This window comes from Pempheris klunzingeri, chromosome 7, assembly GCF_042242105.1.
Source record: "Pempheris klunzingeri isolate RE-2024b chromosome 7, fPemKlu1.hap1, whole genome shotgun sequence".
Taxonomy (NCBI): domain Eukaryota; kingdom Metazoa; phylum Chordata; class Actinopteri; order Acropomatiformes; family Pempheridae; genus Pempheris; species Pempheris klunzingeri.
Genome location: NC_092018.1, coordinates 5,432,576 through 5,449,194, shown reverse-complemented (window position 1 = coordinate 5,449,194; position 16,619 = coordinate 5,432,576). Strand labels below are relative to the sequence as shown.

At 39.9% G+C, this 16,619-nt stretch overlaps 1 protein-coding gene across 2 annotated transcripts; it reads left to right on the top strand.

Annotated features, from left to right (window-relative positions):
- The first annotated feature begins 298 nt into the window (after positions 1-298).
- LOC139204274 (MLX-interacting protein-like) lies at positions 299-14,753 on the top strand. Of its 2 annotated transcripts, none has more exons than XM_070834270.1 (17): positions 299-751; positions 4,045-4,151; positions 4,870-4,955; positions 5,140-5,229; positions 5,370-5,411; positions 5,894-6,065; positions 6,304-6,393; positions 6,571-6,665; positions 7,656-8,241; positions 8,713-8,819; positions 9,058-9,169; positions 9,252-9,367; positions 10,110-10,214; positions 10,374-10,501; positions 10,606-10,729; positions 11,457-11,586; positions 12,469-14,753. In XM_070834270.1, the coding sequence occupies exons 1-17, from the start codon at positions 426-428 to the stop codon at positions 12,573-12,575; spliced, it is 2,523 nt and encodes an 840-aa protein (XP_070690371.1). In that variant the 5' UTR covers positions 299-425; the 3' UTR covers positions 12,576-14,753. The 2 variants fall into 2 exon arrangements, with proteins under 2 accessions (XP_070690371.1, XP_070690370.1); XM_070834269.1 differs by having other exon boundaries at positions 5,825-6,065.
- The last annotated feature ends 1,866 nt before the right edge of the window (positions 14,754-16,619 follow it).

Sequence of the window (16,619 nt, the reverse complement as noted above, 5' to 3'; positions counted from 1 at the left end):
CAAATAGGAGCAGTTGAATGGTTGTCACTGAGGGCTCCACACACTGGGCAGAGCTGCGGCCGGCTGGTCCCCTCGGGTTTATTTTGAGTCGCTTGGTGGGTGGGGCTCCGGCTCCCACCAATCAGAGACGCTGCAGCACAGGAACTTCCTGCTGCAGACAGAGCAGCCTGCAAGCTGTTTTTTTGTCAGCTGGTCCCTGCGACTCTACGTCAACTATCTATCAAGACTGCAACAAGTTAACTTGGGCCATTAATTACCAAAAGCTTTAAAATGAGTGAACCGAGGGCTGGGACTCCACGGCACGAAGCTGACAAACTTTAACCAACAGTGAGCCTGCAGCGCTGTTGGCAAGCCTCATGAAAGGAAGAGTTTTATTGTGCTAGCTTGCTGGCTAACGTTAGCTATTTGTCTGGTGAGGTGGGGACATGGCTACTAGAGAGGTGTCTTTACGGCAGAAATGCCGTGGACCACCGGCGGCGAGCATAAAGCAGGAGCAGGATGACGACTCGGACGCGGAGGAGACTCACCTGGGGCTGAGGAGGTCAGACGGGATGGAGTCTCAGATCATCCACAGCGGACACTTCATGGTGTCCTCGCCCCACAGCGAGCACCCCCCGAAGAAAGGCTACGACTTCGACACTGTCAACAAACAGACCTGTCAAACATATCGTTTTGGCAAGGCGAGCATGTCGCACCTCTCCATTGACGCCTCCCTGACCAAACTCTTTGAGTGCATGACTCTTGCGTACAGGTAAGTTGTAACACGTATCACCATCCCACAGCATTCATCATCATCCTCATCATCCTCATCCTCACCTCAGCCTCACTCATGCTGAGCTCTCTTCAGTCCTGTCCGGATCAGTAAAGTCAGCCATGGGACACACTGATGGGAAATTGCAGTCACGAGTCTCTTAGCCTCTTTATGTAACTTCCTGCCTGGCCACTCGTGAATTATAGTCAGTTTAGTGCAGTGGTGACTGACACACGACTAAAATACAGAAATGTTATGAGCAGCATGTAAATAATGAGCAGGATGTGTATTACATATGGCATTATTACCTGACAGATTATTATTATTGTCAGCATTTTGCTGTGTGCAGTCAGGTAGTGTTGTCCAGTGGAGCCCCCTCTTTAGGGTCCCAACACAAATCAGTGAGATGATTAATTCGGTATAAATGAAGGAAAAAACAAAGTTCTGCAACACAAATATATGTTCATATTTCATTTTAGATTATTTTACTCCTTTGGGCCACAAACAGATATTTGAATGAATCCATCAGAGAAGGTTAGAGGGGAAATCTCTGGAGGGAATTCAAACAGCACATGAAATGTGAAAAGCGGTCCTAACTAACACATTTTATTGTTAAAGTAGTGTGATTTAAAAAGTACAATACTTCCCTCTGCAATGTAGTGGATTGTAGTGGAGGTGTAATGTATCATAAAATGGATATAGGAAGATAAAAAGACCTCACATGTGGAGACCCCACATCAGTGCTTGTTAGACTCCACCACTGGTTTATTGTGGGACATTAAGAGCTCTGAGGACAGGGCCGGATGGACTCCTGGAAGAAAGACAGAAAGATCCTTGTTCTAATGTAGGGTGGGATGATTTAAATCAGTAATCTGGAACAAACAGTAATCTTCCAGTGGTACAGGGCCAAAATAAATTGCGAGGAGAGCTTTAGTATGTCTTGCCAAATTTGCCATGAGCTTTTGTTTTGATGTTGAAAGGGAACACGGGCAACTCCAGACTTGTTAAGTCAGTTTTAAGCAAAGCAGTCATCAGGACATAGGTTACATAATGTTCTTGCCTAACTGCTGTAATTCATGGTAATGGTAGAGTTGGTGGTTCAATTCCTGGCTTTCAGTGTCCTTGAGCTAGACGGTGAACCCCAAATTGCTCTAATGTGTGTGTGGTGGAAAATGTCACTTTAGAAAAGAATTGTCTGCTAAATGAATGTAGTATATGAGACCACTCAGGGAGTGCCTGTGCTGTGTGAGCTAGTTTTTATCATATCAAGGATATCAGCTGGCTCCACTAGTGTGTGAAAGTAAGTACTGAGAAAAGATATGTGCTGTCTAGTGAATTATCTCTCTGTCCCATAATAGCTCTGTAAACCAGCTGTCTTTAGTAATTTAGCCAGTGTGTGAGAGAACGAGTTCAGTCATTAGAAATCACACAGATACTCTTTAAGAATTTTTAGACTCTGACTGAGTCCATTTAATTTTGGATTTATCATCTGCTCTATAAAATGTCACAGTTATGTAATTGTGTAAAACTGAGAGAAACAAGCAACAACATAAATATAAATATGATTATATATTATGTATACATTACATACATACAATGTATACATTAAAATATATTTAACTAAAATCAAATTCGACTTGAATAGTGTATTCGTAGACTGAGAGGCTTCAGCGCTACACATGTCATTAATTTAGCATGATATTCACAAATGTTTCGCATACTGGATCTTATTTTTCAGGCTATATCATCCTTCTTCAAGTAAAAGATTAATAAGATAGAAAGATAATTTATAATGCATCCAAGTATCCTGAAAAAGACAGCAAGGACAAAAACCAGGAATGAAAGCGAAAGTTTACAGGCTTCAGTCACAGTAAAGCAGTGCGATTGGTAAAATATAAACTAAAAGGAGCAAGTAAAAGTTGGCTGTAAATGTAGTTGACATTAACGAGCTACTAAGAGGTAAGCTCTAAAAAAAAAAAAAAAATGCTGGGCTTACGTTACCCATAGTTCTCTGTTTTCAGGTGTAGTGTTACTGTGGCGTGGTGTAGAGTCAGCTGCTCAGAGGATTCCCACTGACTTGTGCAAATGGCACCAACTTGGATTCATCGGGAAGACTATTTGTAGACCAAGAAAGCACTACTACCAGTTACTGTTCTGTTGTTGTCATTCATTCAAAAGGGAGAAGTGAAGAAGTGATGAGTATTAGTGTACACAAGAGAGCTCTTACTCGACGTGGACCACCAACATGCTTACCTACTCATTGGAATAGTGTTTTCTGTTTCCAAGGACTCATACAATAAGTAAATGCGCAAATGATGACAGACACTGGACCGGAAGGACAGACCATAAAAAGGACAGGACAGGAATGATGGAAACATGGAGACTATAAGATATTTCTTCTGGTTTGAGATAAACATTTCCCTATCCAAGTAGATTGGAAGTAAGAAAGAAATTTGACAATTGGGAAACATTTTAAAAAGTCAGTGTGCGTTGCCATTATTGTGCAATATTATTAATACACTCAGTTAGATGTTCAAGTTCATACCTGCATCCTTTTAGGCCACAACATTTCAGTCTATTATGGGGCAACTTGGTGGTTCATTATTGTTTGACTCTGAACAAAATTGTACAAAGACAGACTGTCCAAGGGCAGTAATGTTACTGTGCTGTAATCATGGATTTCACACACTGTAACCACAGCAGTGCACACTAATGAATTAGTCTGTTGACACTCTGTTTTACCCACAATCCTTCTCAGTTTATTTGACTCCCTGTTTCCGTATCACAGCTGTAACTATCATTATAACTTGAGTCTGACCTTGGCAGCTTGTTTGTTTTGCTTGCTTTGCCAATCCATCAGTGAAACAGTCATCAGACATGTAACTCCTGTTGCCAAACAGTGCTCTCTTGCCTTTCACTGAGCGATGGATGTCAGCTCGGCGTTACAGCTTAAGGTATTAAGGCTTGGGGTCATTGTCAAGCGTCAGTATGGTATGTCAAAATCAGGTTTGTTTAAAAGATTCTGACTTTTTAACTTTAGTCCAAGTTAAGGTGTTGTGCTATTGTGGGCTTGAAAGGCATTTTCTAAGTCTGTGGAATTTGTTTTTGATCCCGTACAAGCAAGAATATCAGCAAAGGTCTTCCTCTGCTGATAATCCAAACAAGAGCACTATGATCCCAGTGGGTTTGAATTATTGTTGGGATACTGGTGATCTACTTGTACAAGTTAAGTTTGTTGCATGGAATCTCTCACATGAGAAATAATTTCACTGTTAATTTTCTTATCATTTCAGTGGTAAGCTGGTGTCTCCCAAATGGAAGAACTTCAAAGGTCTAAAGCTGCTTTGGAGAGACAAGATCCGCCTCAACAATGCCATATGGAGAGCCTGGTATATGCAGTGTAAGAACTCCTCACCATCTCTGTTGTTTATATTATTATAGTATATATTATATGTATATATATTTTTTGTATTTTTCATTTAAAGTGACTTGAATTTAATATTTCTGCTACAAGCTGCTGTATGCAGGATGTGGTTTAAGAATCTGTTGTCAGAAATAGTGGGGCGACTTGAATCTTTATATTGATAGCTCTACATTTCAGCACATATTCGCCCTTTTTCAGGATCCACCGGGCTTTATTTTTTCTCTCAGTTCATCTGTGTATGTTTATTACAACCTACAATTAACATTGCTACATTTTCTGTAAAGTAATGATTATACTGAAATAAAGATCATAGTTTGGAACTGGACTCTGTCAAGATAAATATTGGCAGCCTTTGCAACTTGCTGCAGTAGTTTGTTTACATGCTATGAGCAGTTTTGTGACCGTAACTAATAACAACTTTCAAGTTTTTCTTGAGCCATGACTGTTGACATTAAGGTGTTAATGTTGGCTCGCTCTGCTGAAGCTGTAGTCTGCACACATGATTCATAAATTAGGAATTCTGTTTTATTTTATTTTTATTTTTTTACAAAAAGTGAAATGTCACTGTAACCATTTAAGTGATCTTTATGACCGTAAGCAATGCGTGAGATAAGATTTATTTTTTATTGTATTGTAAGTGTAATTTACCTGTATGACAACTGTCGATGACTTTGAGCTTGTTTTCCTTCCCCAGATGTGGAGAAAAGGGAAAATCCTGTTTGTCACTTTGTGACTCCCCTGGATGGATGTATGGACACGGACGTTCATCGTCCCTCAGAGGTAAACATAGAACTATGTGATCATTATGTGTCATACAATCAGCAAAAGGGATTTTTTTGTTGTTTTTATGTTCTGTCTGTCAAAAACATGCATGTCATTTAGTTTTATGTTTCCTTTGTCACTTCCTTTCTTTGTGCTGTGTGTTATGGAACTCCCTGTTATGTATCTCCCTCTTATTCTGCAGGCCACTGCCACAGAGGGGAAATGCTGGAAAAGAAGAATTGAAATTGCCATAAGAGAATACCACAAGTGGAGAACATACTTTAAGAAAAGGGTATTGTATTGTTCAGTTTCTTACCAATACAGTGTGTAACATTCCAGTTTTTGTCGGGGGAATGTTGGGAACTTCATCTATGTATCAAGCCATAAAACATTAATATTTATCTGATGTGGCACTCGCTACGTATTTTATAGTTACAGAGGCACAAAGATGAGGACCTCTCAAGCTTGCTAACGGTATGTACAACTGCATCATGCTCAGCCCACCATAGTACTGTTAGTATTAACAGATGTTGATACAAATGGAATTAACCCATGCTATCCCTGTCACCCTCACATTGTTTCTAATCACACCAATTAACGTGTCATCTATGACCATGCACACAAAGTAATTTTGACTGCTTGCACCCAATTAAGCTTGCAATTTGCAGACAGACAATAAAAAAAAAAAAAAAAAAAATAGGTATATAAGTACATCTATATATCTGTATACTTATAGGTATGCGGAGAAGTAAGGTTACTAATTTTTCAAGACAAATGCATTAAGTGTGCCATCAGTGTTAAATTAATGCTATCCAATGTTGGCTGTACTCAACCCTGCATGAGCGTGTCATTAACTGGCTTGGTGGTTGCATTTTGAATACTCGAAGGGTCCAGAGGAGCAGCTATCGCTGTTTGGGGAAGTCTCTCCAGACATGCTCCGTGTCTCCTTTTATCAGGATGAAGAGAATGCTGCACGCCGTGTGCCTCGTAAGCATAATGAACCACCTGCCCCTATGGAGATGGACCCTCTCTTTGACATGGATGTTCTGATGTCTGAGTTTTCAGACACGTTGTTTTCAACGTTGGCCTCACACCAGTCCATACCCTGGCCCAATCCAAGGGAGATTGGTGAGAAAATCATCAGCTGACTATTTTATGAAACCAGTAGAGACATCCTAATTAGATTTTTAGTATCTTCCTGCTTACCCAATACTTGATTCTAATGAATTATTTTTTTTAGCTTAACTCGTGCAACATCTGAGTGTGAACACTGCTTGGGGCTGCATCCCAACTATGTTATCTTTCCATCAAAATACTTAATGTGTTCTCCCTGCTTTACCTACGTCTGCCTCTTTACCTTCCGCAGCTCATGCAGGGAACGCAGACATGATCCAACCGGGACTCATCCCCTTACAACCCAACCTAGACTTCATGGACTCCTTTGATCCACTGCAAGGTATCAATGAAGCACCACCCATAGCTGCAGTAGTACTGCACACACACTAATAGTGCACACTTAACAGTAATCAAACTCACATGTTCTAGTAACTCTGCTGCAACAGATGGCTTAGCATAACACAACAAGTAGTGTGGGTTTACTAACCTATAGCTAACATAGAGACTCTTGTTCCAGACTTATTTCACAGCCTCCGTCAGCCCATCTTCCTCTCTGTTTCCCCCACTGCATCATCTGTCACCCCTCTACCCAGCAGCAGCTGTCAGTCACAGGTAAACACCGACCCAAGGCACAGTTCCTAACACACGCCACACGACTGTTATTTCTCCTAGATTTTGAGTCTTTTAATTTTTTTTGATTGATTTACAAAGTTTTCTGCCACATCCTCTACCATCTTTCTGTCTTAATGTAGGAAACAGACAAAATCTAAACATAATAATATTACTAAACTTTATTTAAGTAGCACTTTTCACACATGACTTGCTGCTAAAACTGCTTAACTTTAAATGTTTATTCTTTTGAGAATCAAACACTTGCTCGAAATATGGCTTAATATTTATCTCCTCCTTGATGCTCCCCCAGGGGGGAAAGTGATAACAACAACTGTATGTAAAGCCATGCAAATGAGACAGTTGGCATCATATTAGTGCAGTTAAGGGCATGTCCATGGACAGATTTTTAAATGCGTAAAAGGATCTTTAAATCCATTGTTCGGTTCACCAGAAAGCCAGAGGTGGGATTTCAGGAAATGATCTTCTTTATGAAACATGAAACATTCTCATTTTTCCTTTGTATTTGTGTTCCTTAAAACCTCTTGAAGACAATAGACATATATCCTTAAGACTTAAAAAATGTGCATTTTGTATCTTCCTGAATTGGGTGAATAAAAACACGGATGTAAATGTAGCTAAGTTTAACAGATTTGTCCACAATTCTGTCACAGTTTCCCACCTCTACACCCCCTCTCATTAAAGAGTCGTATTAGGATACTAGCGCAAGTTGACTGCCATTGTGAAAACTAAGCTGAAAATTCAGAGAAGTCATTGAATGAATAATGAATCCACTTCTGACAGTATCATTGTTGACGATTAAATAAGCCCCAAAAAAAAAGGTTGGAATATGTTGTAAGACTGTCATAATGTTGTCCAGCACAAATGAGAACATTTCCAAATAATATGAACTTACTTATTGTATTGTATATATTGTACCAGAAGAAAGGACTAAGTGTGTCTGCTCCCTTTTCCTTTGTCATCCCTTACCAGGCGCAGTTAATGTCCCCCCTGCAACTCCCAACCAACCACATCTCCCCTCCCTGCCCAATGCCCATCTCCTCATCGATGGCCAGTCAAACCAGTCGAACTGGTGGTGGAGGTGGTGATGCTGCCTATGTACAAAACTACATGCCTCTGTTTCCTGGGCAGGTGGCGTCTAGTGATCAAGCGGTAGTTTCCTCAGTCTCTCAGACATTGTCCCATGATCCTCTGACACAGTGCCTCTCGGGTCAGGACATGGCCTCAGCAGCACCCATGATTCCCTCACCCTTGGACAGCACCTCAGCGCTGGGTGAGGTTGTAGCACCATCTGTGACTACACACACGACCTCTTCTACGGTTACCCCCAGCAACTCAGCCACCGCCTTCAGACACGGCTCAGAGTATAGCTGCATTTCCACACAACCTCCACCACCTCTGTCTCAACTCCAGGCCCCGTTGCCTGCTACTTCTGTCCACCACCCTCAGACTTTTGCCCTGCCTCGCCCTTTTCAGTCATCCAGTGCCAACAAAAGCCGCCCTGTGCAAAGGATTGCTCCTGCTAACACACTTCCCTCTTCGCACCTCATCCTCACAGGTCTGTTGTTTCTGATCTCAAGATCAAGATGATTGACTTTGCATTTAGAAAAATTGTGCTTTTAACATTGTTCATCTGGCAGCTTATACAACTGATAAGGTCCTTTACCAAGCACGGAAGAAAAACGTCTGGTGGCAGATTTCCTGTGAAATCTTTTGGTATTTAGAAAAATTGAGAAAATAATGTGCTGCAAACACATTTCATGTTTTTATGGTTTATTTCGTTTTTGATTTACTAATTCTAATATACATGTTGGGGGTGTGCTTATATGCCTTTTATTAGTTTTGAAAAGCACCTCAACCCCCAGAACACAAGTGTGCTCACTGCTTTTGCTTTGATAAAACAACTTATCTTTGTAAAATTCAATGTCAGGATAAAGGCATGAGGGACCCTTGTGAACCCTAATTAATGGATGTTAACATGTGAATGGACATAAAACAAACAACTTACTGTCAATATTCTCCCTCTCAGGCCCTTTCCAAGGTCATGCCAATGCTGTGATAGTTACACCAACACCCCTGAAAGCAGATGCGGTCCCTAATACTGGAGTGGTCATCACTCCTTCTCATCTTGGAGGGGTATGTTTCCAGCTCTATCAGTGTCCTCCTCACATTTTCTTCTTACACCTCACTGGGTCTCAGTTATTGAGTTGCCAATAAAAAATTTAAAAAAGTGTAATTCATAAATGTCAAATTAAGCTTAACTTGTCTTTAAACTCAGGTGATTACTTCTAAACAAAAGAAAGGTCATATTTTATCAGACTCGTACTTCTATTTTATTTCAGTTGCCCATTTGTTCTCTTCTCATGTATCTCAGGCTGCTGGATTTCACGTTGTGTCTCAGACGCGTAAGTCTCCCCAGCTGATTGTCCCCAAAGAAAAGTCTTACTCTTCCAGCCGCAAACATCAGAAAGCCTCCTCCAGTGTCGGTGAGAATTCACTCTACCCAGAAAGCACATCATAACTCCAAACCCACCTCTTGTTACAAGTTTTTTTCCTTTTTCTTTCCAGGTCACAGCCAGCCAGGATCAGGTAAAGGATCGGCACTTGGTTTAGATCAAGTTCCCAGTCCCCAGTCACTGATCAGCAGCAATAGTACACCTCTGGTAAAGAATGAACAAAATCAGGTTTGTGTTTATATCACTTTAATAAAGATTTTGATGGAATATGAAGCTTAAGATGTTGGCACTTTATATGTTAAAGTTACATTCTTGAAGATCTCCGTTACATCCTCTTTGACGGCACCTATGGCGATAAGCAGTAATTGCAGTGTGTTTTTGACCTCACCTCCCAGAGACAATCGAGCTGCATGTGTGACATCAGTCAGTTGGCAGTTGCTTTATTTGCAACAGAGACCGGAAAAAATAGTATGCCGCTTCACACACAAGTGAGTCGAAGGCATTGATGTATTCTAAGAGCGAGTGTGTTGCGTTAGCTCCACCTACCCTCGCTGGCAGAATGACCACTGCTGGCTGATTGAAAATGTGTCACAAACTGTATGCCACTTGTGATTTTTCCTGGGAATTTTACCACTGACACCCAGTTCTAATTTTCTGCAATAATACTGCAAAGGCAAAGGCTTCCATCAGTGGGACATAGGCTCAGTCACCATTGTGTCACCTCATTAGGTGATAGTAACTTAACAAACATTTATTTAAATGAAAATCTTCAAGTTTATTACCTTAAAGTATGTGAATTGAAAGCAATAAATCCCAGTGCTAAACATTAATCAACACAGACTGAACTTAATGCCTGTACAAATGTATAACCCTGTTTGTAAGAAAAGTAGCATTTCCCTTTTTCCTCTGTAATATACGACACACTCTCAGTAAGCCTCTTTATAACATTGCCACTGCTGTTATGTGACAGGGCCGAAGGACACACATATCTGCTGAGCAAAAGAGACGATCAAACATAAACATTGGCTTTAAAACACTCTGCAACATGGTTCCCGCTCTAAAGTCACAATCAAATGTAAGTCTTTGTATCTGTGTGTCTTCATAAAACATCCCAAATAGATTCAGCACATCACTAAGTTTGTTCATGTTTGTGCATAGGATTTGCTTCACATATTATTATAATTCTCTAATTTGCTTTTCTTCTTTCCTGCCATATTCATTAATGTGCATTTAGATCACTAATGCAGTCACATTGCAGAAGACTGTCGAGCACATTGGGAAGCTCCAGCAGGAGCGGCAGCAGATGCAGGAAGAGGTCAAAAGACTACGAGAGGAGATAGAGGAGCTCAACATCTCCATTAGGTTTGTTAAAACTTATATTTTAGCCATCTTATGATGTACAAAAGTTGCACAGACATTTGACACATTATCTCTCAACTGTTTCTGTCTCATGTCGATGCCCACAGTGTGTGTCAAGAACAGCTGCCTGCAACAGGGGTGCCCATCAGGCGGCATCGCTTCAACCACATGCAAGAGAAGTTCAATGAATATGTAAAGAACCGCACTCTTCAAAACTGGAAGTTCTGGATTGTATCCTTCAGTGAGTTTACAGAGTTTACAGATTTAGACTGCTCGCTGCGTATTAATAACATATGGTGTAAGTATTTTGTTTTGACATTGAATGCTCTTGTGTCATTGAGGCATCTTGTTCAGATCAAGGAGATACGTGACAGGGCGAGTACATCCTGCATCATGCACAGTTGCGGTAGACTCAATAAAAAGGAAAGGTTACACAACTGACATTTTCAGATCTTCTCATTGCTCGTGATGAATTACAATCAACCACGAACTCACTGTGACAGTTTTACCATTCGCACTGTATTTTTGAATGGGATCCAGGAATGTAGACTGGTGGTTGTGTTTTCTATACTGAGTCACTTTCAGAGAAAAATCCAGAAATCGCTAGTTTCAGAAGCCATGAATTTGTAGTCAGGGGCACTAATTATTTCTGAGAGAGCTCTTTATGTTTTTAGCCCTATATACAGGGTGCATTACACCAGGGAATACATTTAAGACTGCATTTTCATAACTTATTGCATTTATTTATGAACTTATTTCTTAACCAAGGAACTCAAATCAATCCATGAGTCATACCTGACGAGAAAATATTTTATTTGTTACATACTTTCCAGGCTAGTAGTAAAACAAATGCTACAGATGTACATGCTGGAGTGTGGAGCCCCAATAGTTGGTCAGGCAGAATTGCATTTGTTCTCAATCTGTAATATATTTGATCCTTTACCATCATCCATTCTAGTTCAGCATAATCATCAAGCCTCTCTTTGAGTCATTCAATGGGATGGTGTCAACTACAAGCACAGCAGAACTGTATCAGACCACACTGCAATGGCTCGATCGTCACTGCTCCCTTCCGGTGCTCAGACCCAGTAAGTAAGATTATTTCTTCTAAGATTATTACACCCACACAAAATTTACTGGTACGTCACCAACCTACTCCAAGTTGTGAATATAAATGAGTAATTATTAGTTGTAGATCATTTGCATCTCAGAGGGGATTTCTTCCAGCTACGTGCCTCTGTGGGCAGTTCAGTTACTCAATATTTCTACTTCCTATCACTATCTACTATATATATGTATATATATATATTTATTTATTTATTTATTTATTTTCCCTGTCTTGGTGCAACAGAAAATGTAACAGAGCATCACAGTTTTTTTAAATTATAACTCACAGAAATGGCAATGATCACATTTTAAAATAGTTTTGTTTTTTTTTTACCTTCCACTTGATCAAAATCCATATACTTTTGTTCCTCACTCAGGCTAAATTTTAAGATTTCTAACATTCAGTATTCATACAGTTTTAGCAGCTCTTGGTTCAGTTTAGATGGCTGGACCTGCACCGCTGCAGATAACTGTAAAGAATTGAGAGACTTCATTCCTGCTTTTCAATTTATGTTTAGGGCAGTACTGTATCATGACATCAAATGATTCAATAAGTGATTGAAATCAGCTAAATCATCAGTTTTACATTTTTTAAATTCCCCTGTGTCATTGTCCTCAGCGTGACACAAAAGAAGTTTTTTACATCAGGCCCTGAGCCTTGCCTCAAACCCAGTCATTACAAATGGTTAAGTTGTTGTACTGAGCAGCCAAATCACAGTCAACTTGGAAAATAGTGAAGCAAGTACATGCCCACTGTGTAGCCATACATATCACATATCAAGACAATTAGCTTTAAAATGCTGTTAGTAGGTATACTGTAGAGTAAGGTTAGGGTTATTAATTTGTGTTTTATTGGTTTTCAGTGGTGCTGAGTACTCTTCGCCAGCTGAGCACAACCACATCTATTCTTAGTGATCCATCCCTGCTGCCTGAAGAAGCCATCCAGGCCGTTACACAGACAGATGTGTAGCGTTGCTCTCAGAGGAGATATGGTGACTCAACAGCCACGCAAAACGTATAACAGCAATTATCAAAATGACATATCCCTAGTTTACCTTATAGCCATGCAGCAAAGTCACCACGTCTTCCACAGATCCACCACATCCCTGAAAAAAGAAATGAAATGTTAAATGCCAGTTGCGTCTAGCTGGCTTTTACTCTTTTTGTACAATGGTCACACATTTGTTCTGTCTTGCGAATGATGCACACAGAAAGCTCCACCATCGAGGTGACATTTGTTAGAGCTGTGCAAGAATGGCTTTTATCTTATTACATTTGAATGGCAGCAACTGCTACTGCCTTCATCTACTTTAGGTGAAGATCTTCTAAATATTTTATTGGAAGGTGGTACTTGTGGTTTGCTTTTTGAACAACAATATATATTTAAATTGAAATTACTTTTTATAATATTAAAACACAAAGCTGTGTTAAAAAGGGAATGAATGAGTGACTGCTCATTTTGTGTGCTCTCCCAGATGTATAAAGTGTATGGATAAGATGCTTTTTTTCACAAAGAGATAAGATGATTGTGGGTTTTTTTTACGACTAGCTGGCAACATGTAGGGGATCGCCTGAAACACAATCAAGTTGATCACTCGTAGGCTGGTCTTTGCATAATTAGTATAAGAAAGATGAGAGCTTTATCGTCTTTGCTATCCCTCATATACTCAGGTGAATTTTATTTTGCCAGTTAACTATAGTGGTTTCCTGGAGGTTTTCCGTCCATGCTAAACATCTTCCTTCATGCTTTGCTTGCTCTGCCCATTTCAAGTTCACCTGCAAATTGTACAAGACAGCAGAAACAGTTTGTTACATAAATGGGTTTCTGCTGGGCAGTTCACAGCATAATGGAGCAATATTTCTTACAGCCCTCGTAGGGAGTATAGCTGAAATAGAATTACAGATAAACACACACTCTACCTTCAAATATATATTGTTACACAGTCTTCACAGTCTGAATAAACAGTGGCTGTGTAGGGATCTCTTTTTTGGTCACTCAGGGCGGCAATGGTCAGCGTTATTATTTTCCATTCAGCTTTGAATAAATCCAGTCAGGATCCTTTTCAGCAGTAAAACATGTTGTCTGCAAGGGTACAGGTGAGATCACATGGTTTGATTTACCAAAGTTTTTTTCTGCCTGTAGTTGCAGTTATTTATTTCGTGTGTCATGACAGACACAGAAAACAATCAGTCTACCATATTAAAAGACACACACCACAAACACAGACCAAAAGCCATATCAGAGTATTTTGTGTGTCCAGTCAGTTCATTTTTTTATCTGTTAGTGTCATCATGTTTGACGGAGCACTCCATTGACTGCTTGAGAATCTGACGCTGTGTAGATCTTGTCAGTATGTCTGATGTACATCAGCCTTAAGGTCATATAAAGTGCCCTTACTCATGATCTCTGCAGGCCGATAAGTCTTTTTGTGGTTCTGCACTCCTCAGGCAGACATTGATTTTGTGTTTTTACTTTCTGCAGAACAACTTGAGTTTACTTTTAAGTTTTATGGTAGCAAACGGCACCACTGTTAGTTCTTATTTGAAGAATGTGCAGCTTTTTGTGTGCAGTCTTTTATTGTGGATTGCGGATGTCTTTTAATGGGATTTTAGTTTTCTACAAGATAGAAATTAATACTGTACGGATGTACAGACTGCTCAGTTTAAAGTAAGATGAGAAAGCAAAAGTCAACCCTTTTACAGTGTGCTATGTGTAATGTTAAGTGGCCACATTATTCAAAATGATGTATTGCTACTTTTTTTTTCTTCAAACTGAGAGACATGCCTTTATTTATGACAGACAGCCCCAATGTTACACTGCAGACATTTGTGTGGTGATTTTATTTTTATGTTTTCTCTCTCATCCTATGATTTTAAAATGTTTGTTATAGCAGGTTGGATTTCCAACTTTTGTTTGCTGTTTCCGTGAGGGTTTTCTTTTTTTTCACCTGATGTACAGTATATCATTACAGATTGGAACTGCCCACATTCTCCCCAAAATCAGTGTTGCATTTAATTTGTTTTGAGAATATATTTTCTTATGCTGCACTCCACTGTTTTTTGTTTCTTCCAAAATTCCCAAATGTGCAACCAGTTTTAAAATGCCTTAAATGATTCGGAATCACAATAAAAGCTACAGAAATTCAAATATTGACTTTGTATTATTTTATTTCCAATGAATTTCACTTTGTTTTGAATATATATATATATATATATATATATATATATATATCATATATTTATATAACTGGATTACAAAAAAAAAATTTCATAAAATATTAAATAATTTAAAGCTGTGTAAAATAAATAAATACAACCTCCATACCAGACTGTGAAATTAAAACTTTGCTGTGCTGAGCCCGTGGTCCAGAAGCTGCAGCAGACATCTGACATACACGTAACTGTTCATGTCCTGCTCAAAGTGGGGCAGGCTGCAGTCCGGACTGGGGTCCGCACTGGCGTCCCGGCCGCTCAACAGCCGCTCCACATCCAGAGTGTACTGGCTGATTGTCTGGAGCTGAGGGGCCAGCTCCGGGGTCAGCTCGGACATCTTCAGCATGTAGCAGCGAAAGGAGGGCAGGTGGGCAGCGGTGAGGGGCTGCTGCTCCAGTCCCACTAACTCCGTTACGTTCAGGGAGAGGCAGGAGGTGTTAGGAAGCAGTCCGGGTGCAGTCTGCAGGAGAGGGATTTGGTCAGAGGATGTCACATCAGTGAATGAGCGAAAGTTTGTCCGGTGTGAGAATATCCTTATGGCAAACTTTGATTAGTAAATACATTTAAGCCTGATTACAGCACCAAAAAGCTTACCAGGTGGTTCAGAGCTGACCCTATCTCCTTCCGCATCCACTGGATGGTTGCGTTCACGGCCCCGGCTTTTCTTTCTCCAGGTGGTCTGCAGGCTGCTTGTGCAATGAGCAGGCACGGGAGGATGAGGACTACGAGAGTACACAGTGTGCGTTAATTAGATTTTAACATTCACACTCACAGAGAGAGAGGGAGAGAGAGAGAGAGAGAGAGAGAGAGAGAGGGGCATGTCTGCGGTTATCATTAGAGAGTTTCAGCGTTGTGTAACTTTGCTTTGGTTTAGAAACAGACACAGTCTGAGCTGCTCCTGGAGATGCTTACCAGCACGTAAATCCATTGAATTACCGGGTTTCAGCCACAAAGCTAGAGGGTTCTCTGATGTGACACTTTCTGTGGTCCGCCTGCCAAGGATCACTTTTATTTGGACTCCTTTGATAAAGATCAACATCTTAATAGTTTCCCTTACATTTGTAGATGACACAGAAAAAGTCTTTCAGTTTTTTTTTCTTTCTGGGAATTCCCCCTTTGGAATCAATAGCATAGAAAAACCTACACATCTTGTAACATGCCTACAGTTGACCAAAAGTCTGATAAAATCTTTAAACTTTAAAGCTGTAAAAAAAAAAATTCACAACAATTACTATTAAAGGGGAGTGCTTTACCCTGTGATGGTGTTATCATTTTATAGTGATTATTCCTGTACTGTAAATAAGGCAGACAACTGTTTAAACCATATATTTTACAATAAATGTTTATATTGCTATCTTTGTTGCACTATTCTCAGTTTTAAACCATTTAAGTGAGAACATTTCTGCATTGTGAAGACATTTTTGGCCAGTCCTCACTACTTTAAAGGACTGTTTGATGGTTTTAAAGTTAAGAATTAGGAGATGTCAGAATTAGGTTTAGATTAGGCTAAGGGTTGGGGTAAGGCATTAAACTGTGCTGCTCATGGTTATTTTTAGGGGCTATGGTATGTATTATATCGGTGAGTGTCCTCACAAGTATAGGTACACAAATGTGCACAAGTATGTGTATGAGAGTTGTTGGGGTTTAACAAATGGTATGTTCAATTAAATCAGAAATAATTAATAACTATCAAAGATAATTAGTAATTATTTAAATCAATGGAACTTTGTATAAAGTCCACCTCGATTGGGGCACCACCTCGAAAAACGAGGAAAAAGATAGCCAGTTTAATTGATTTAGT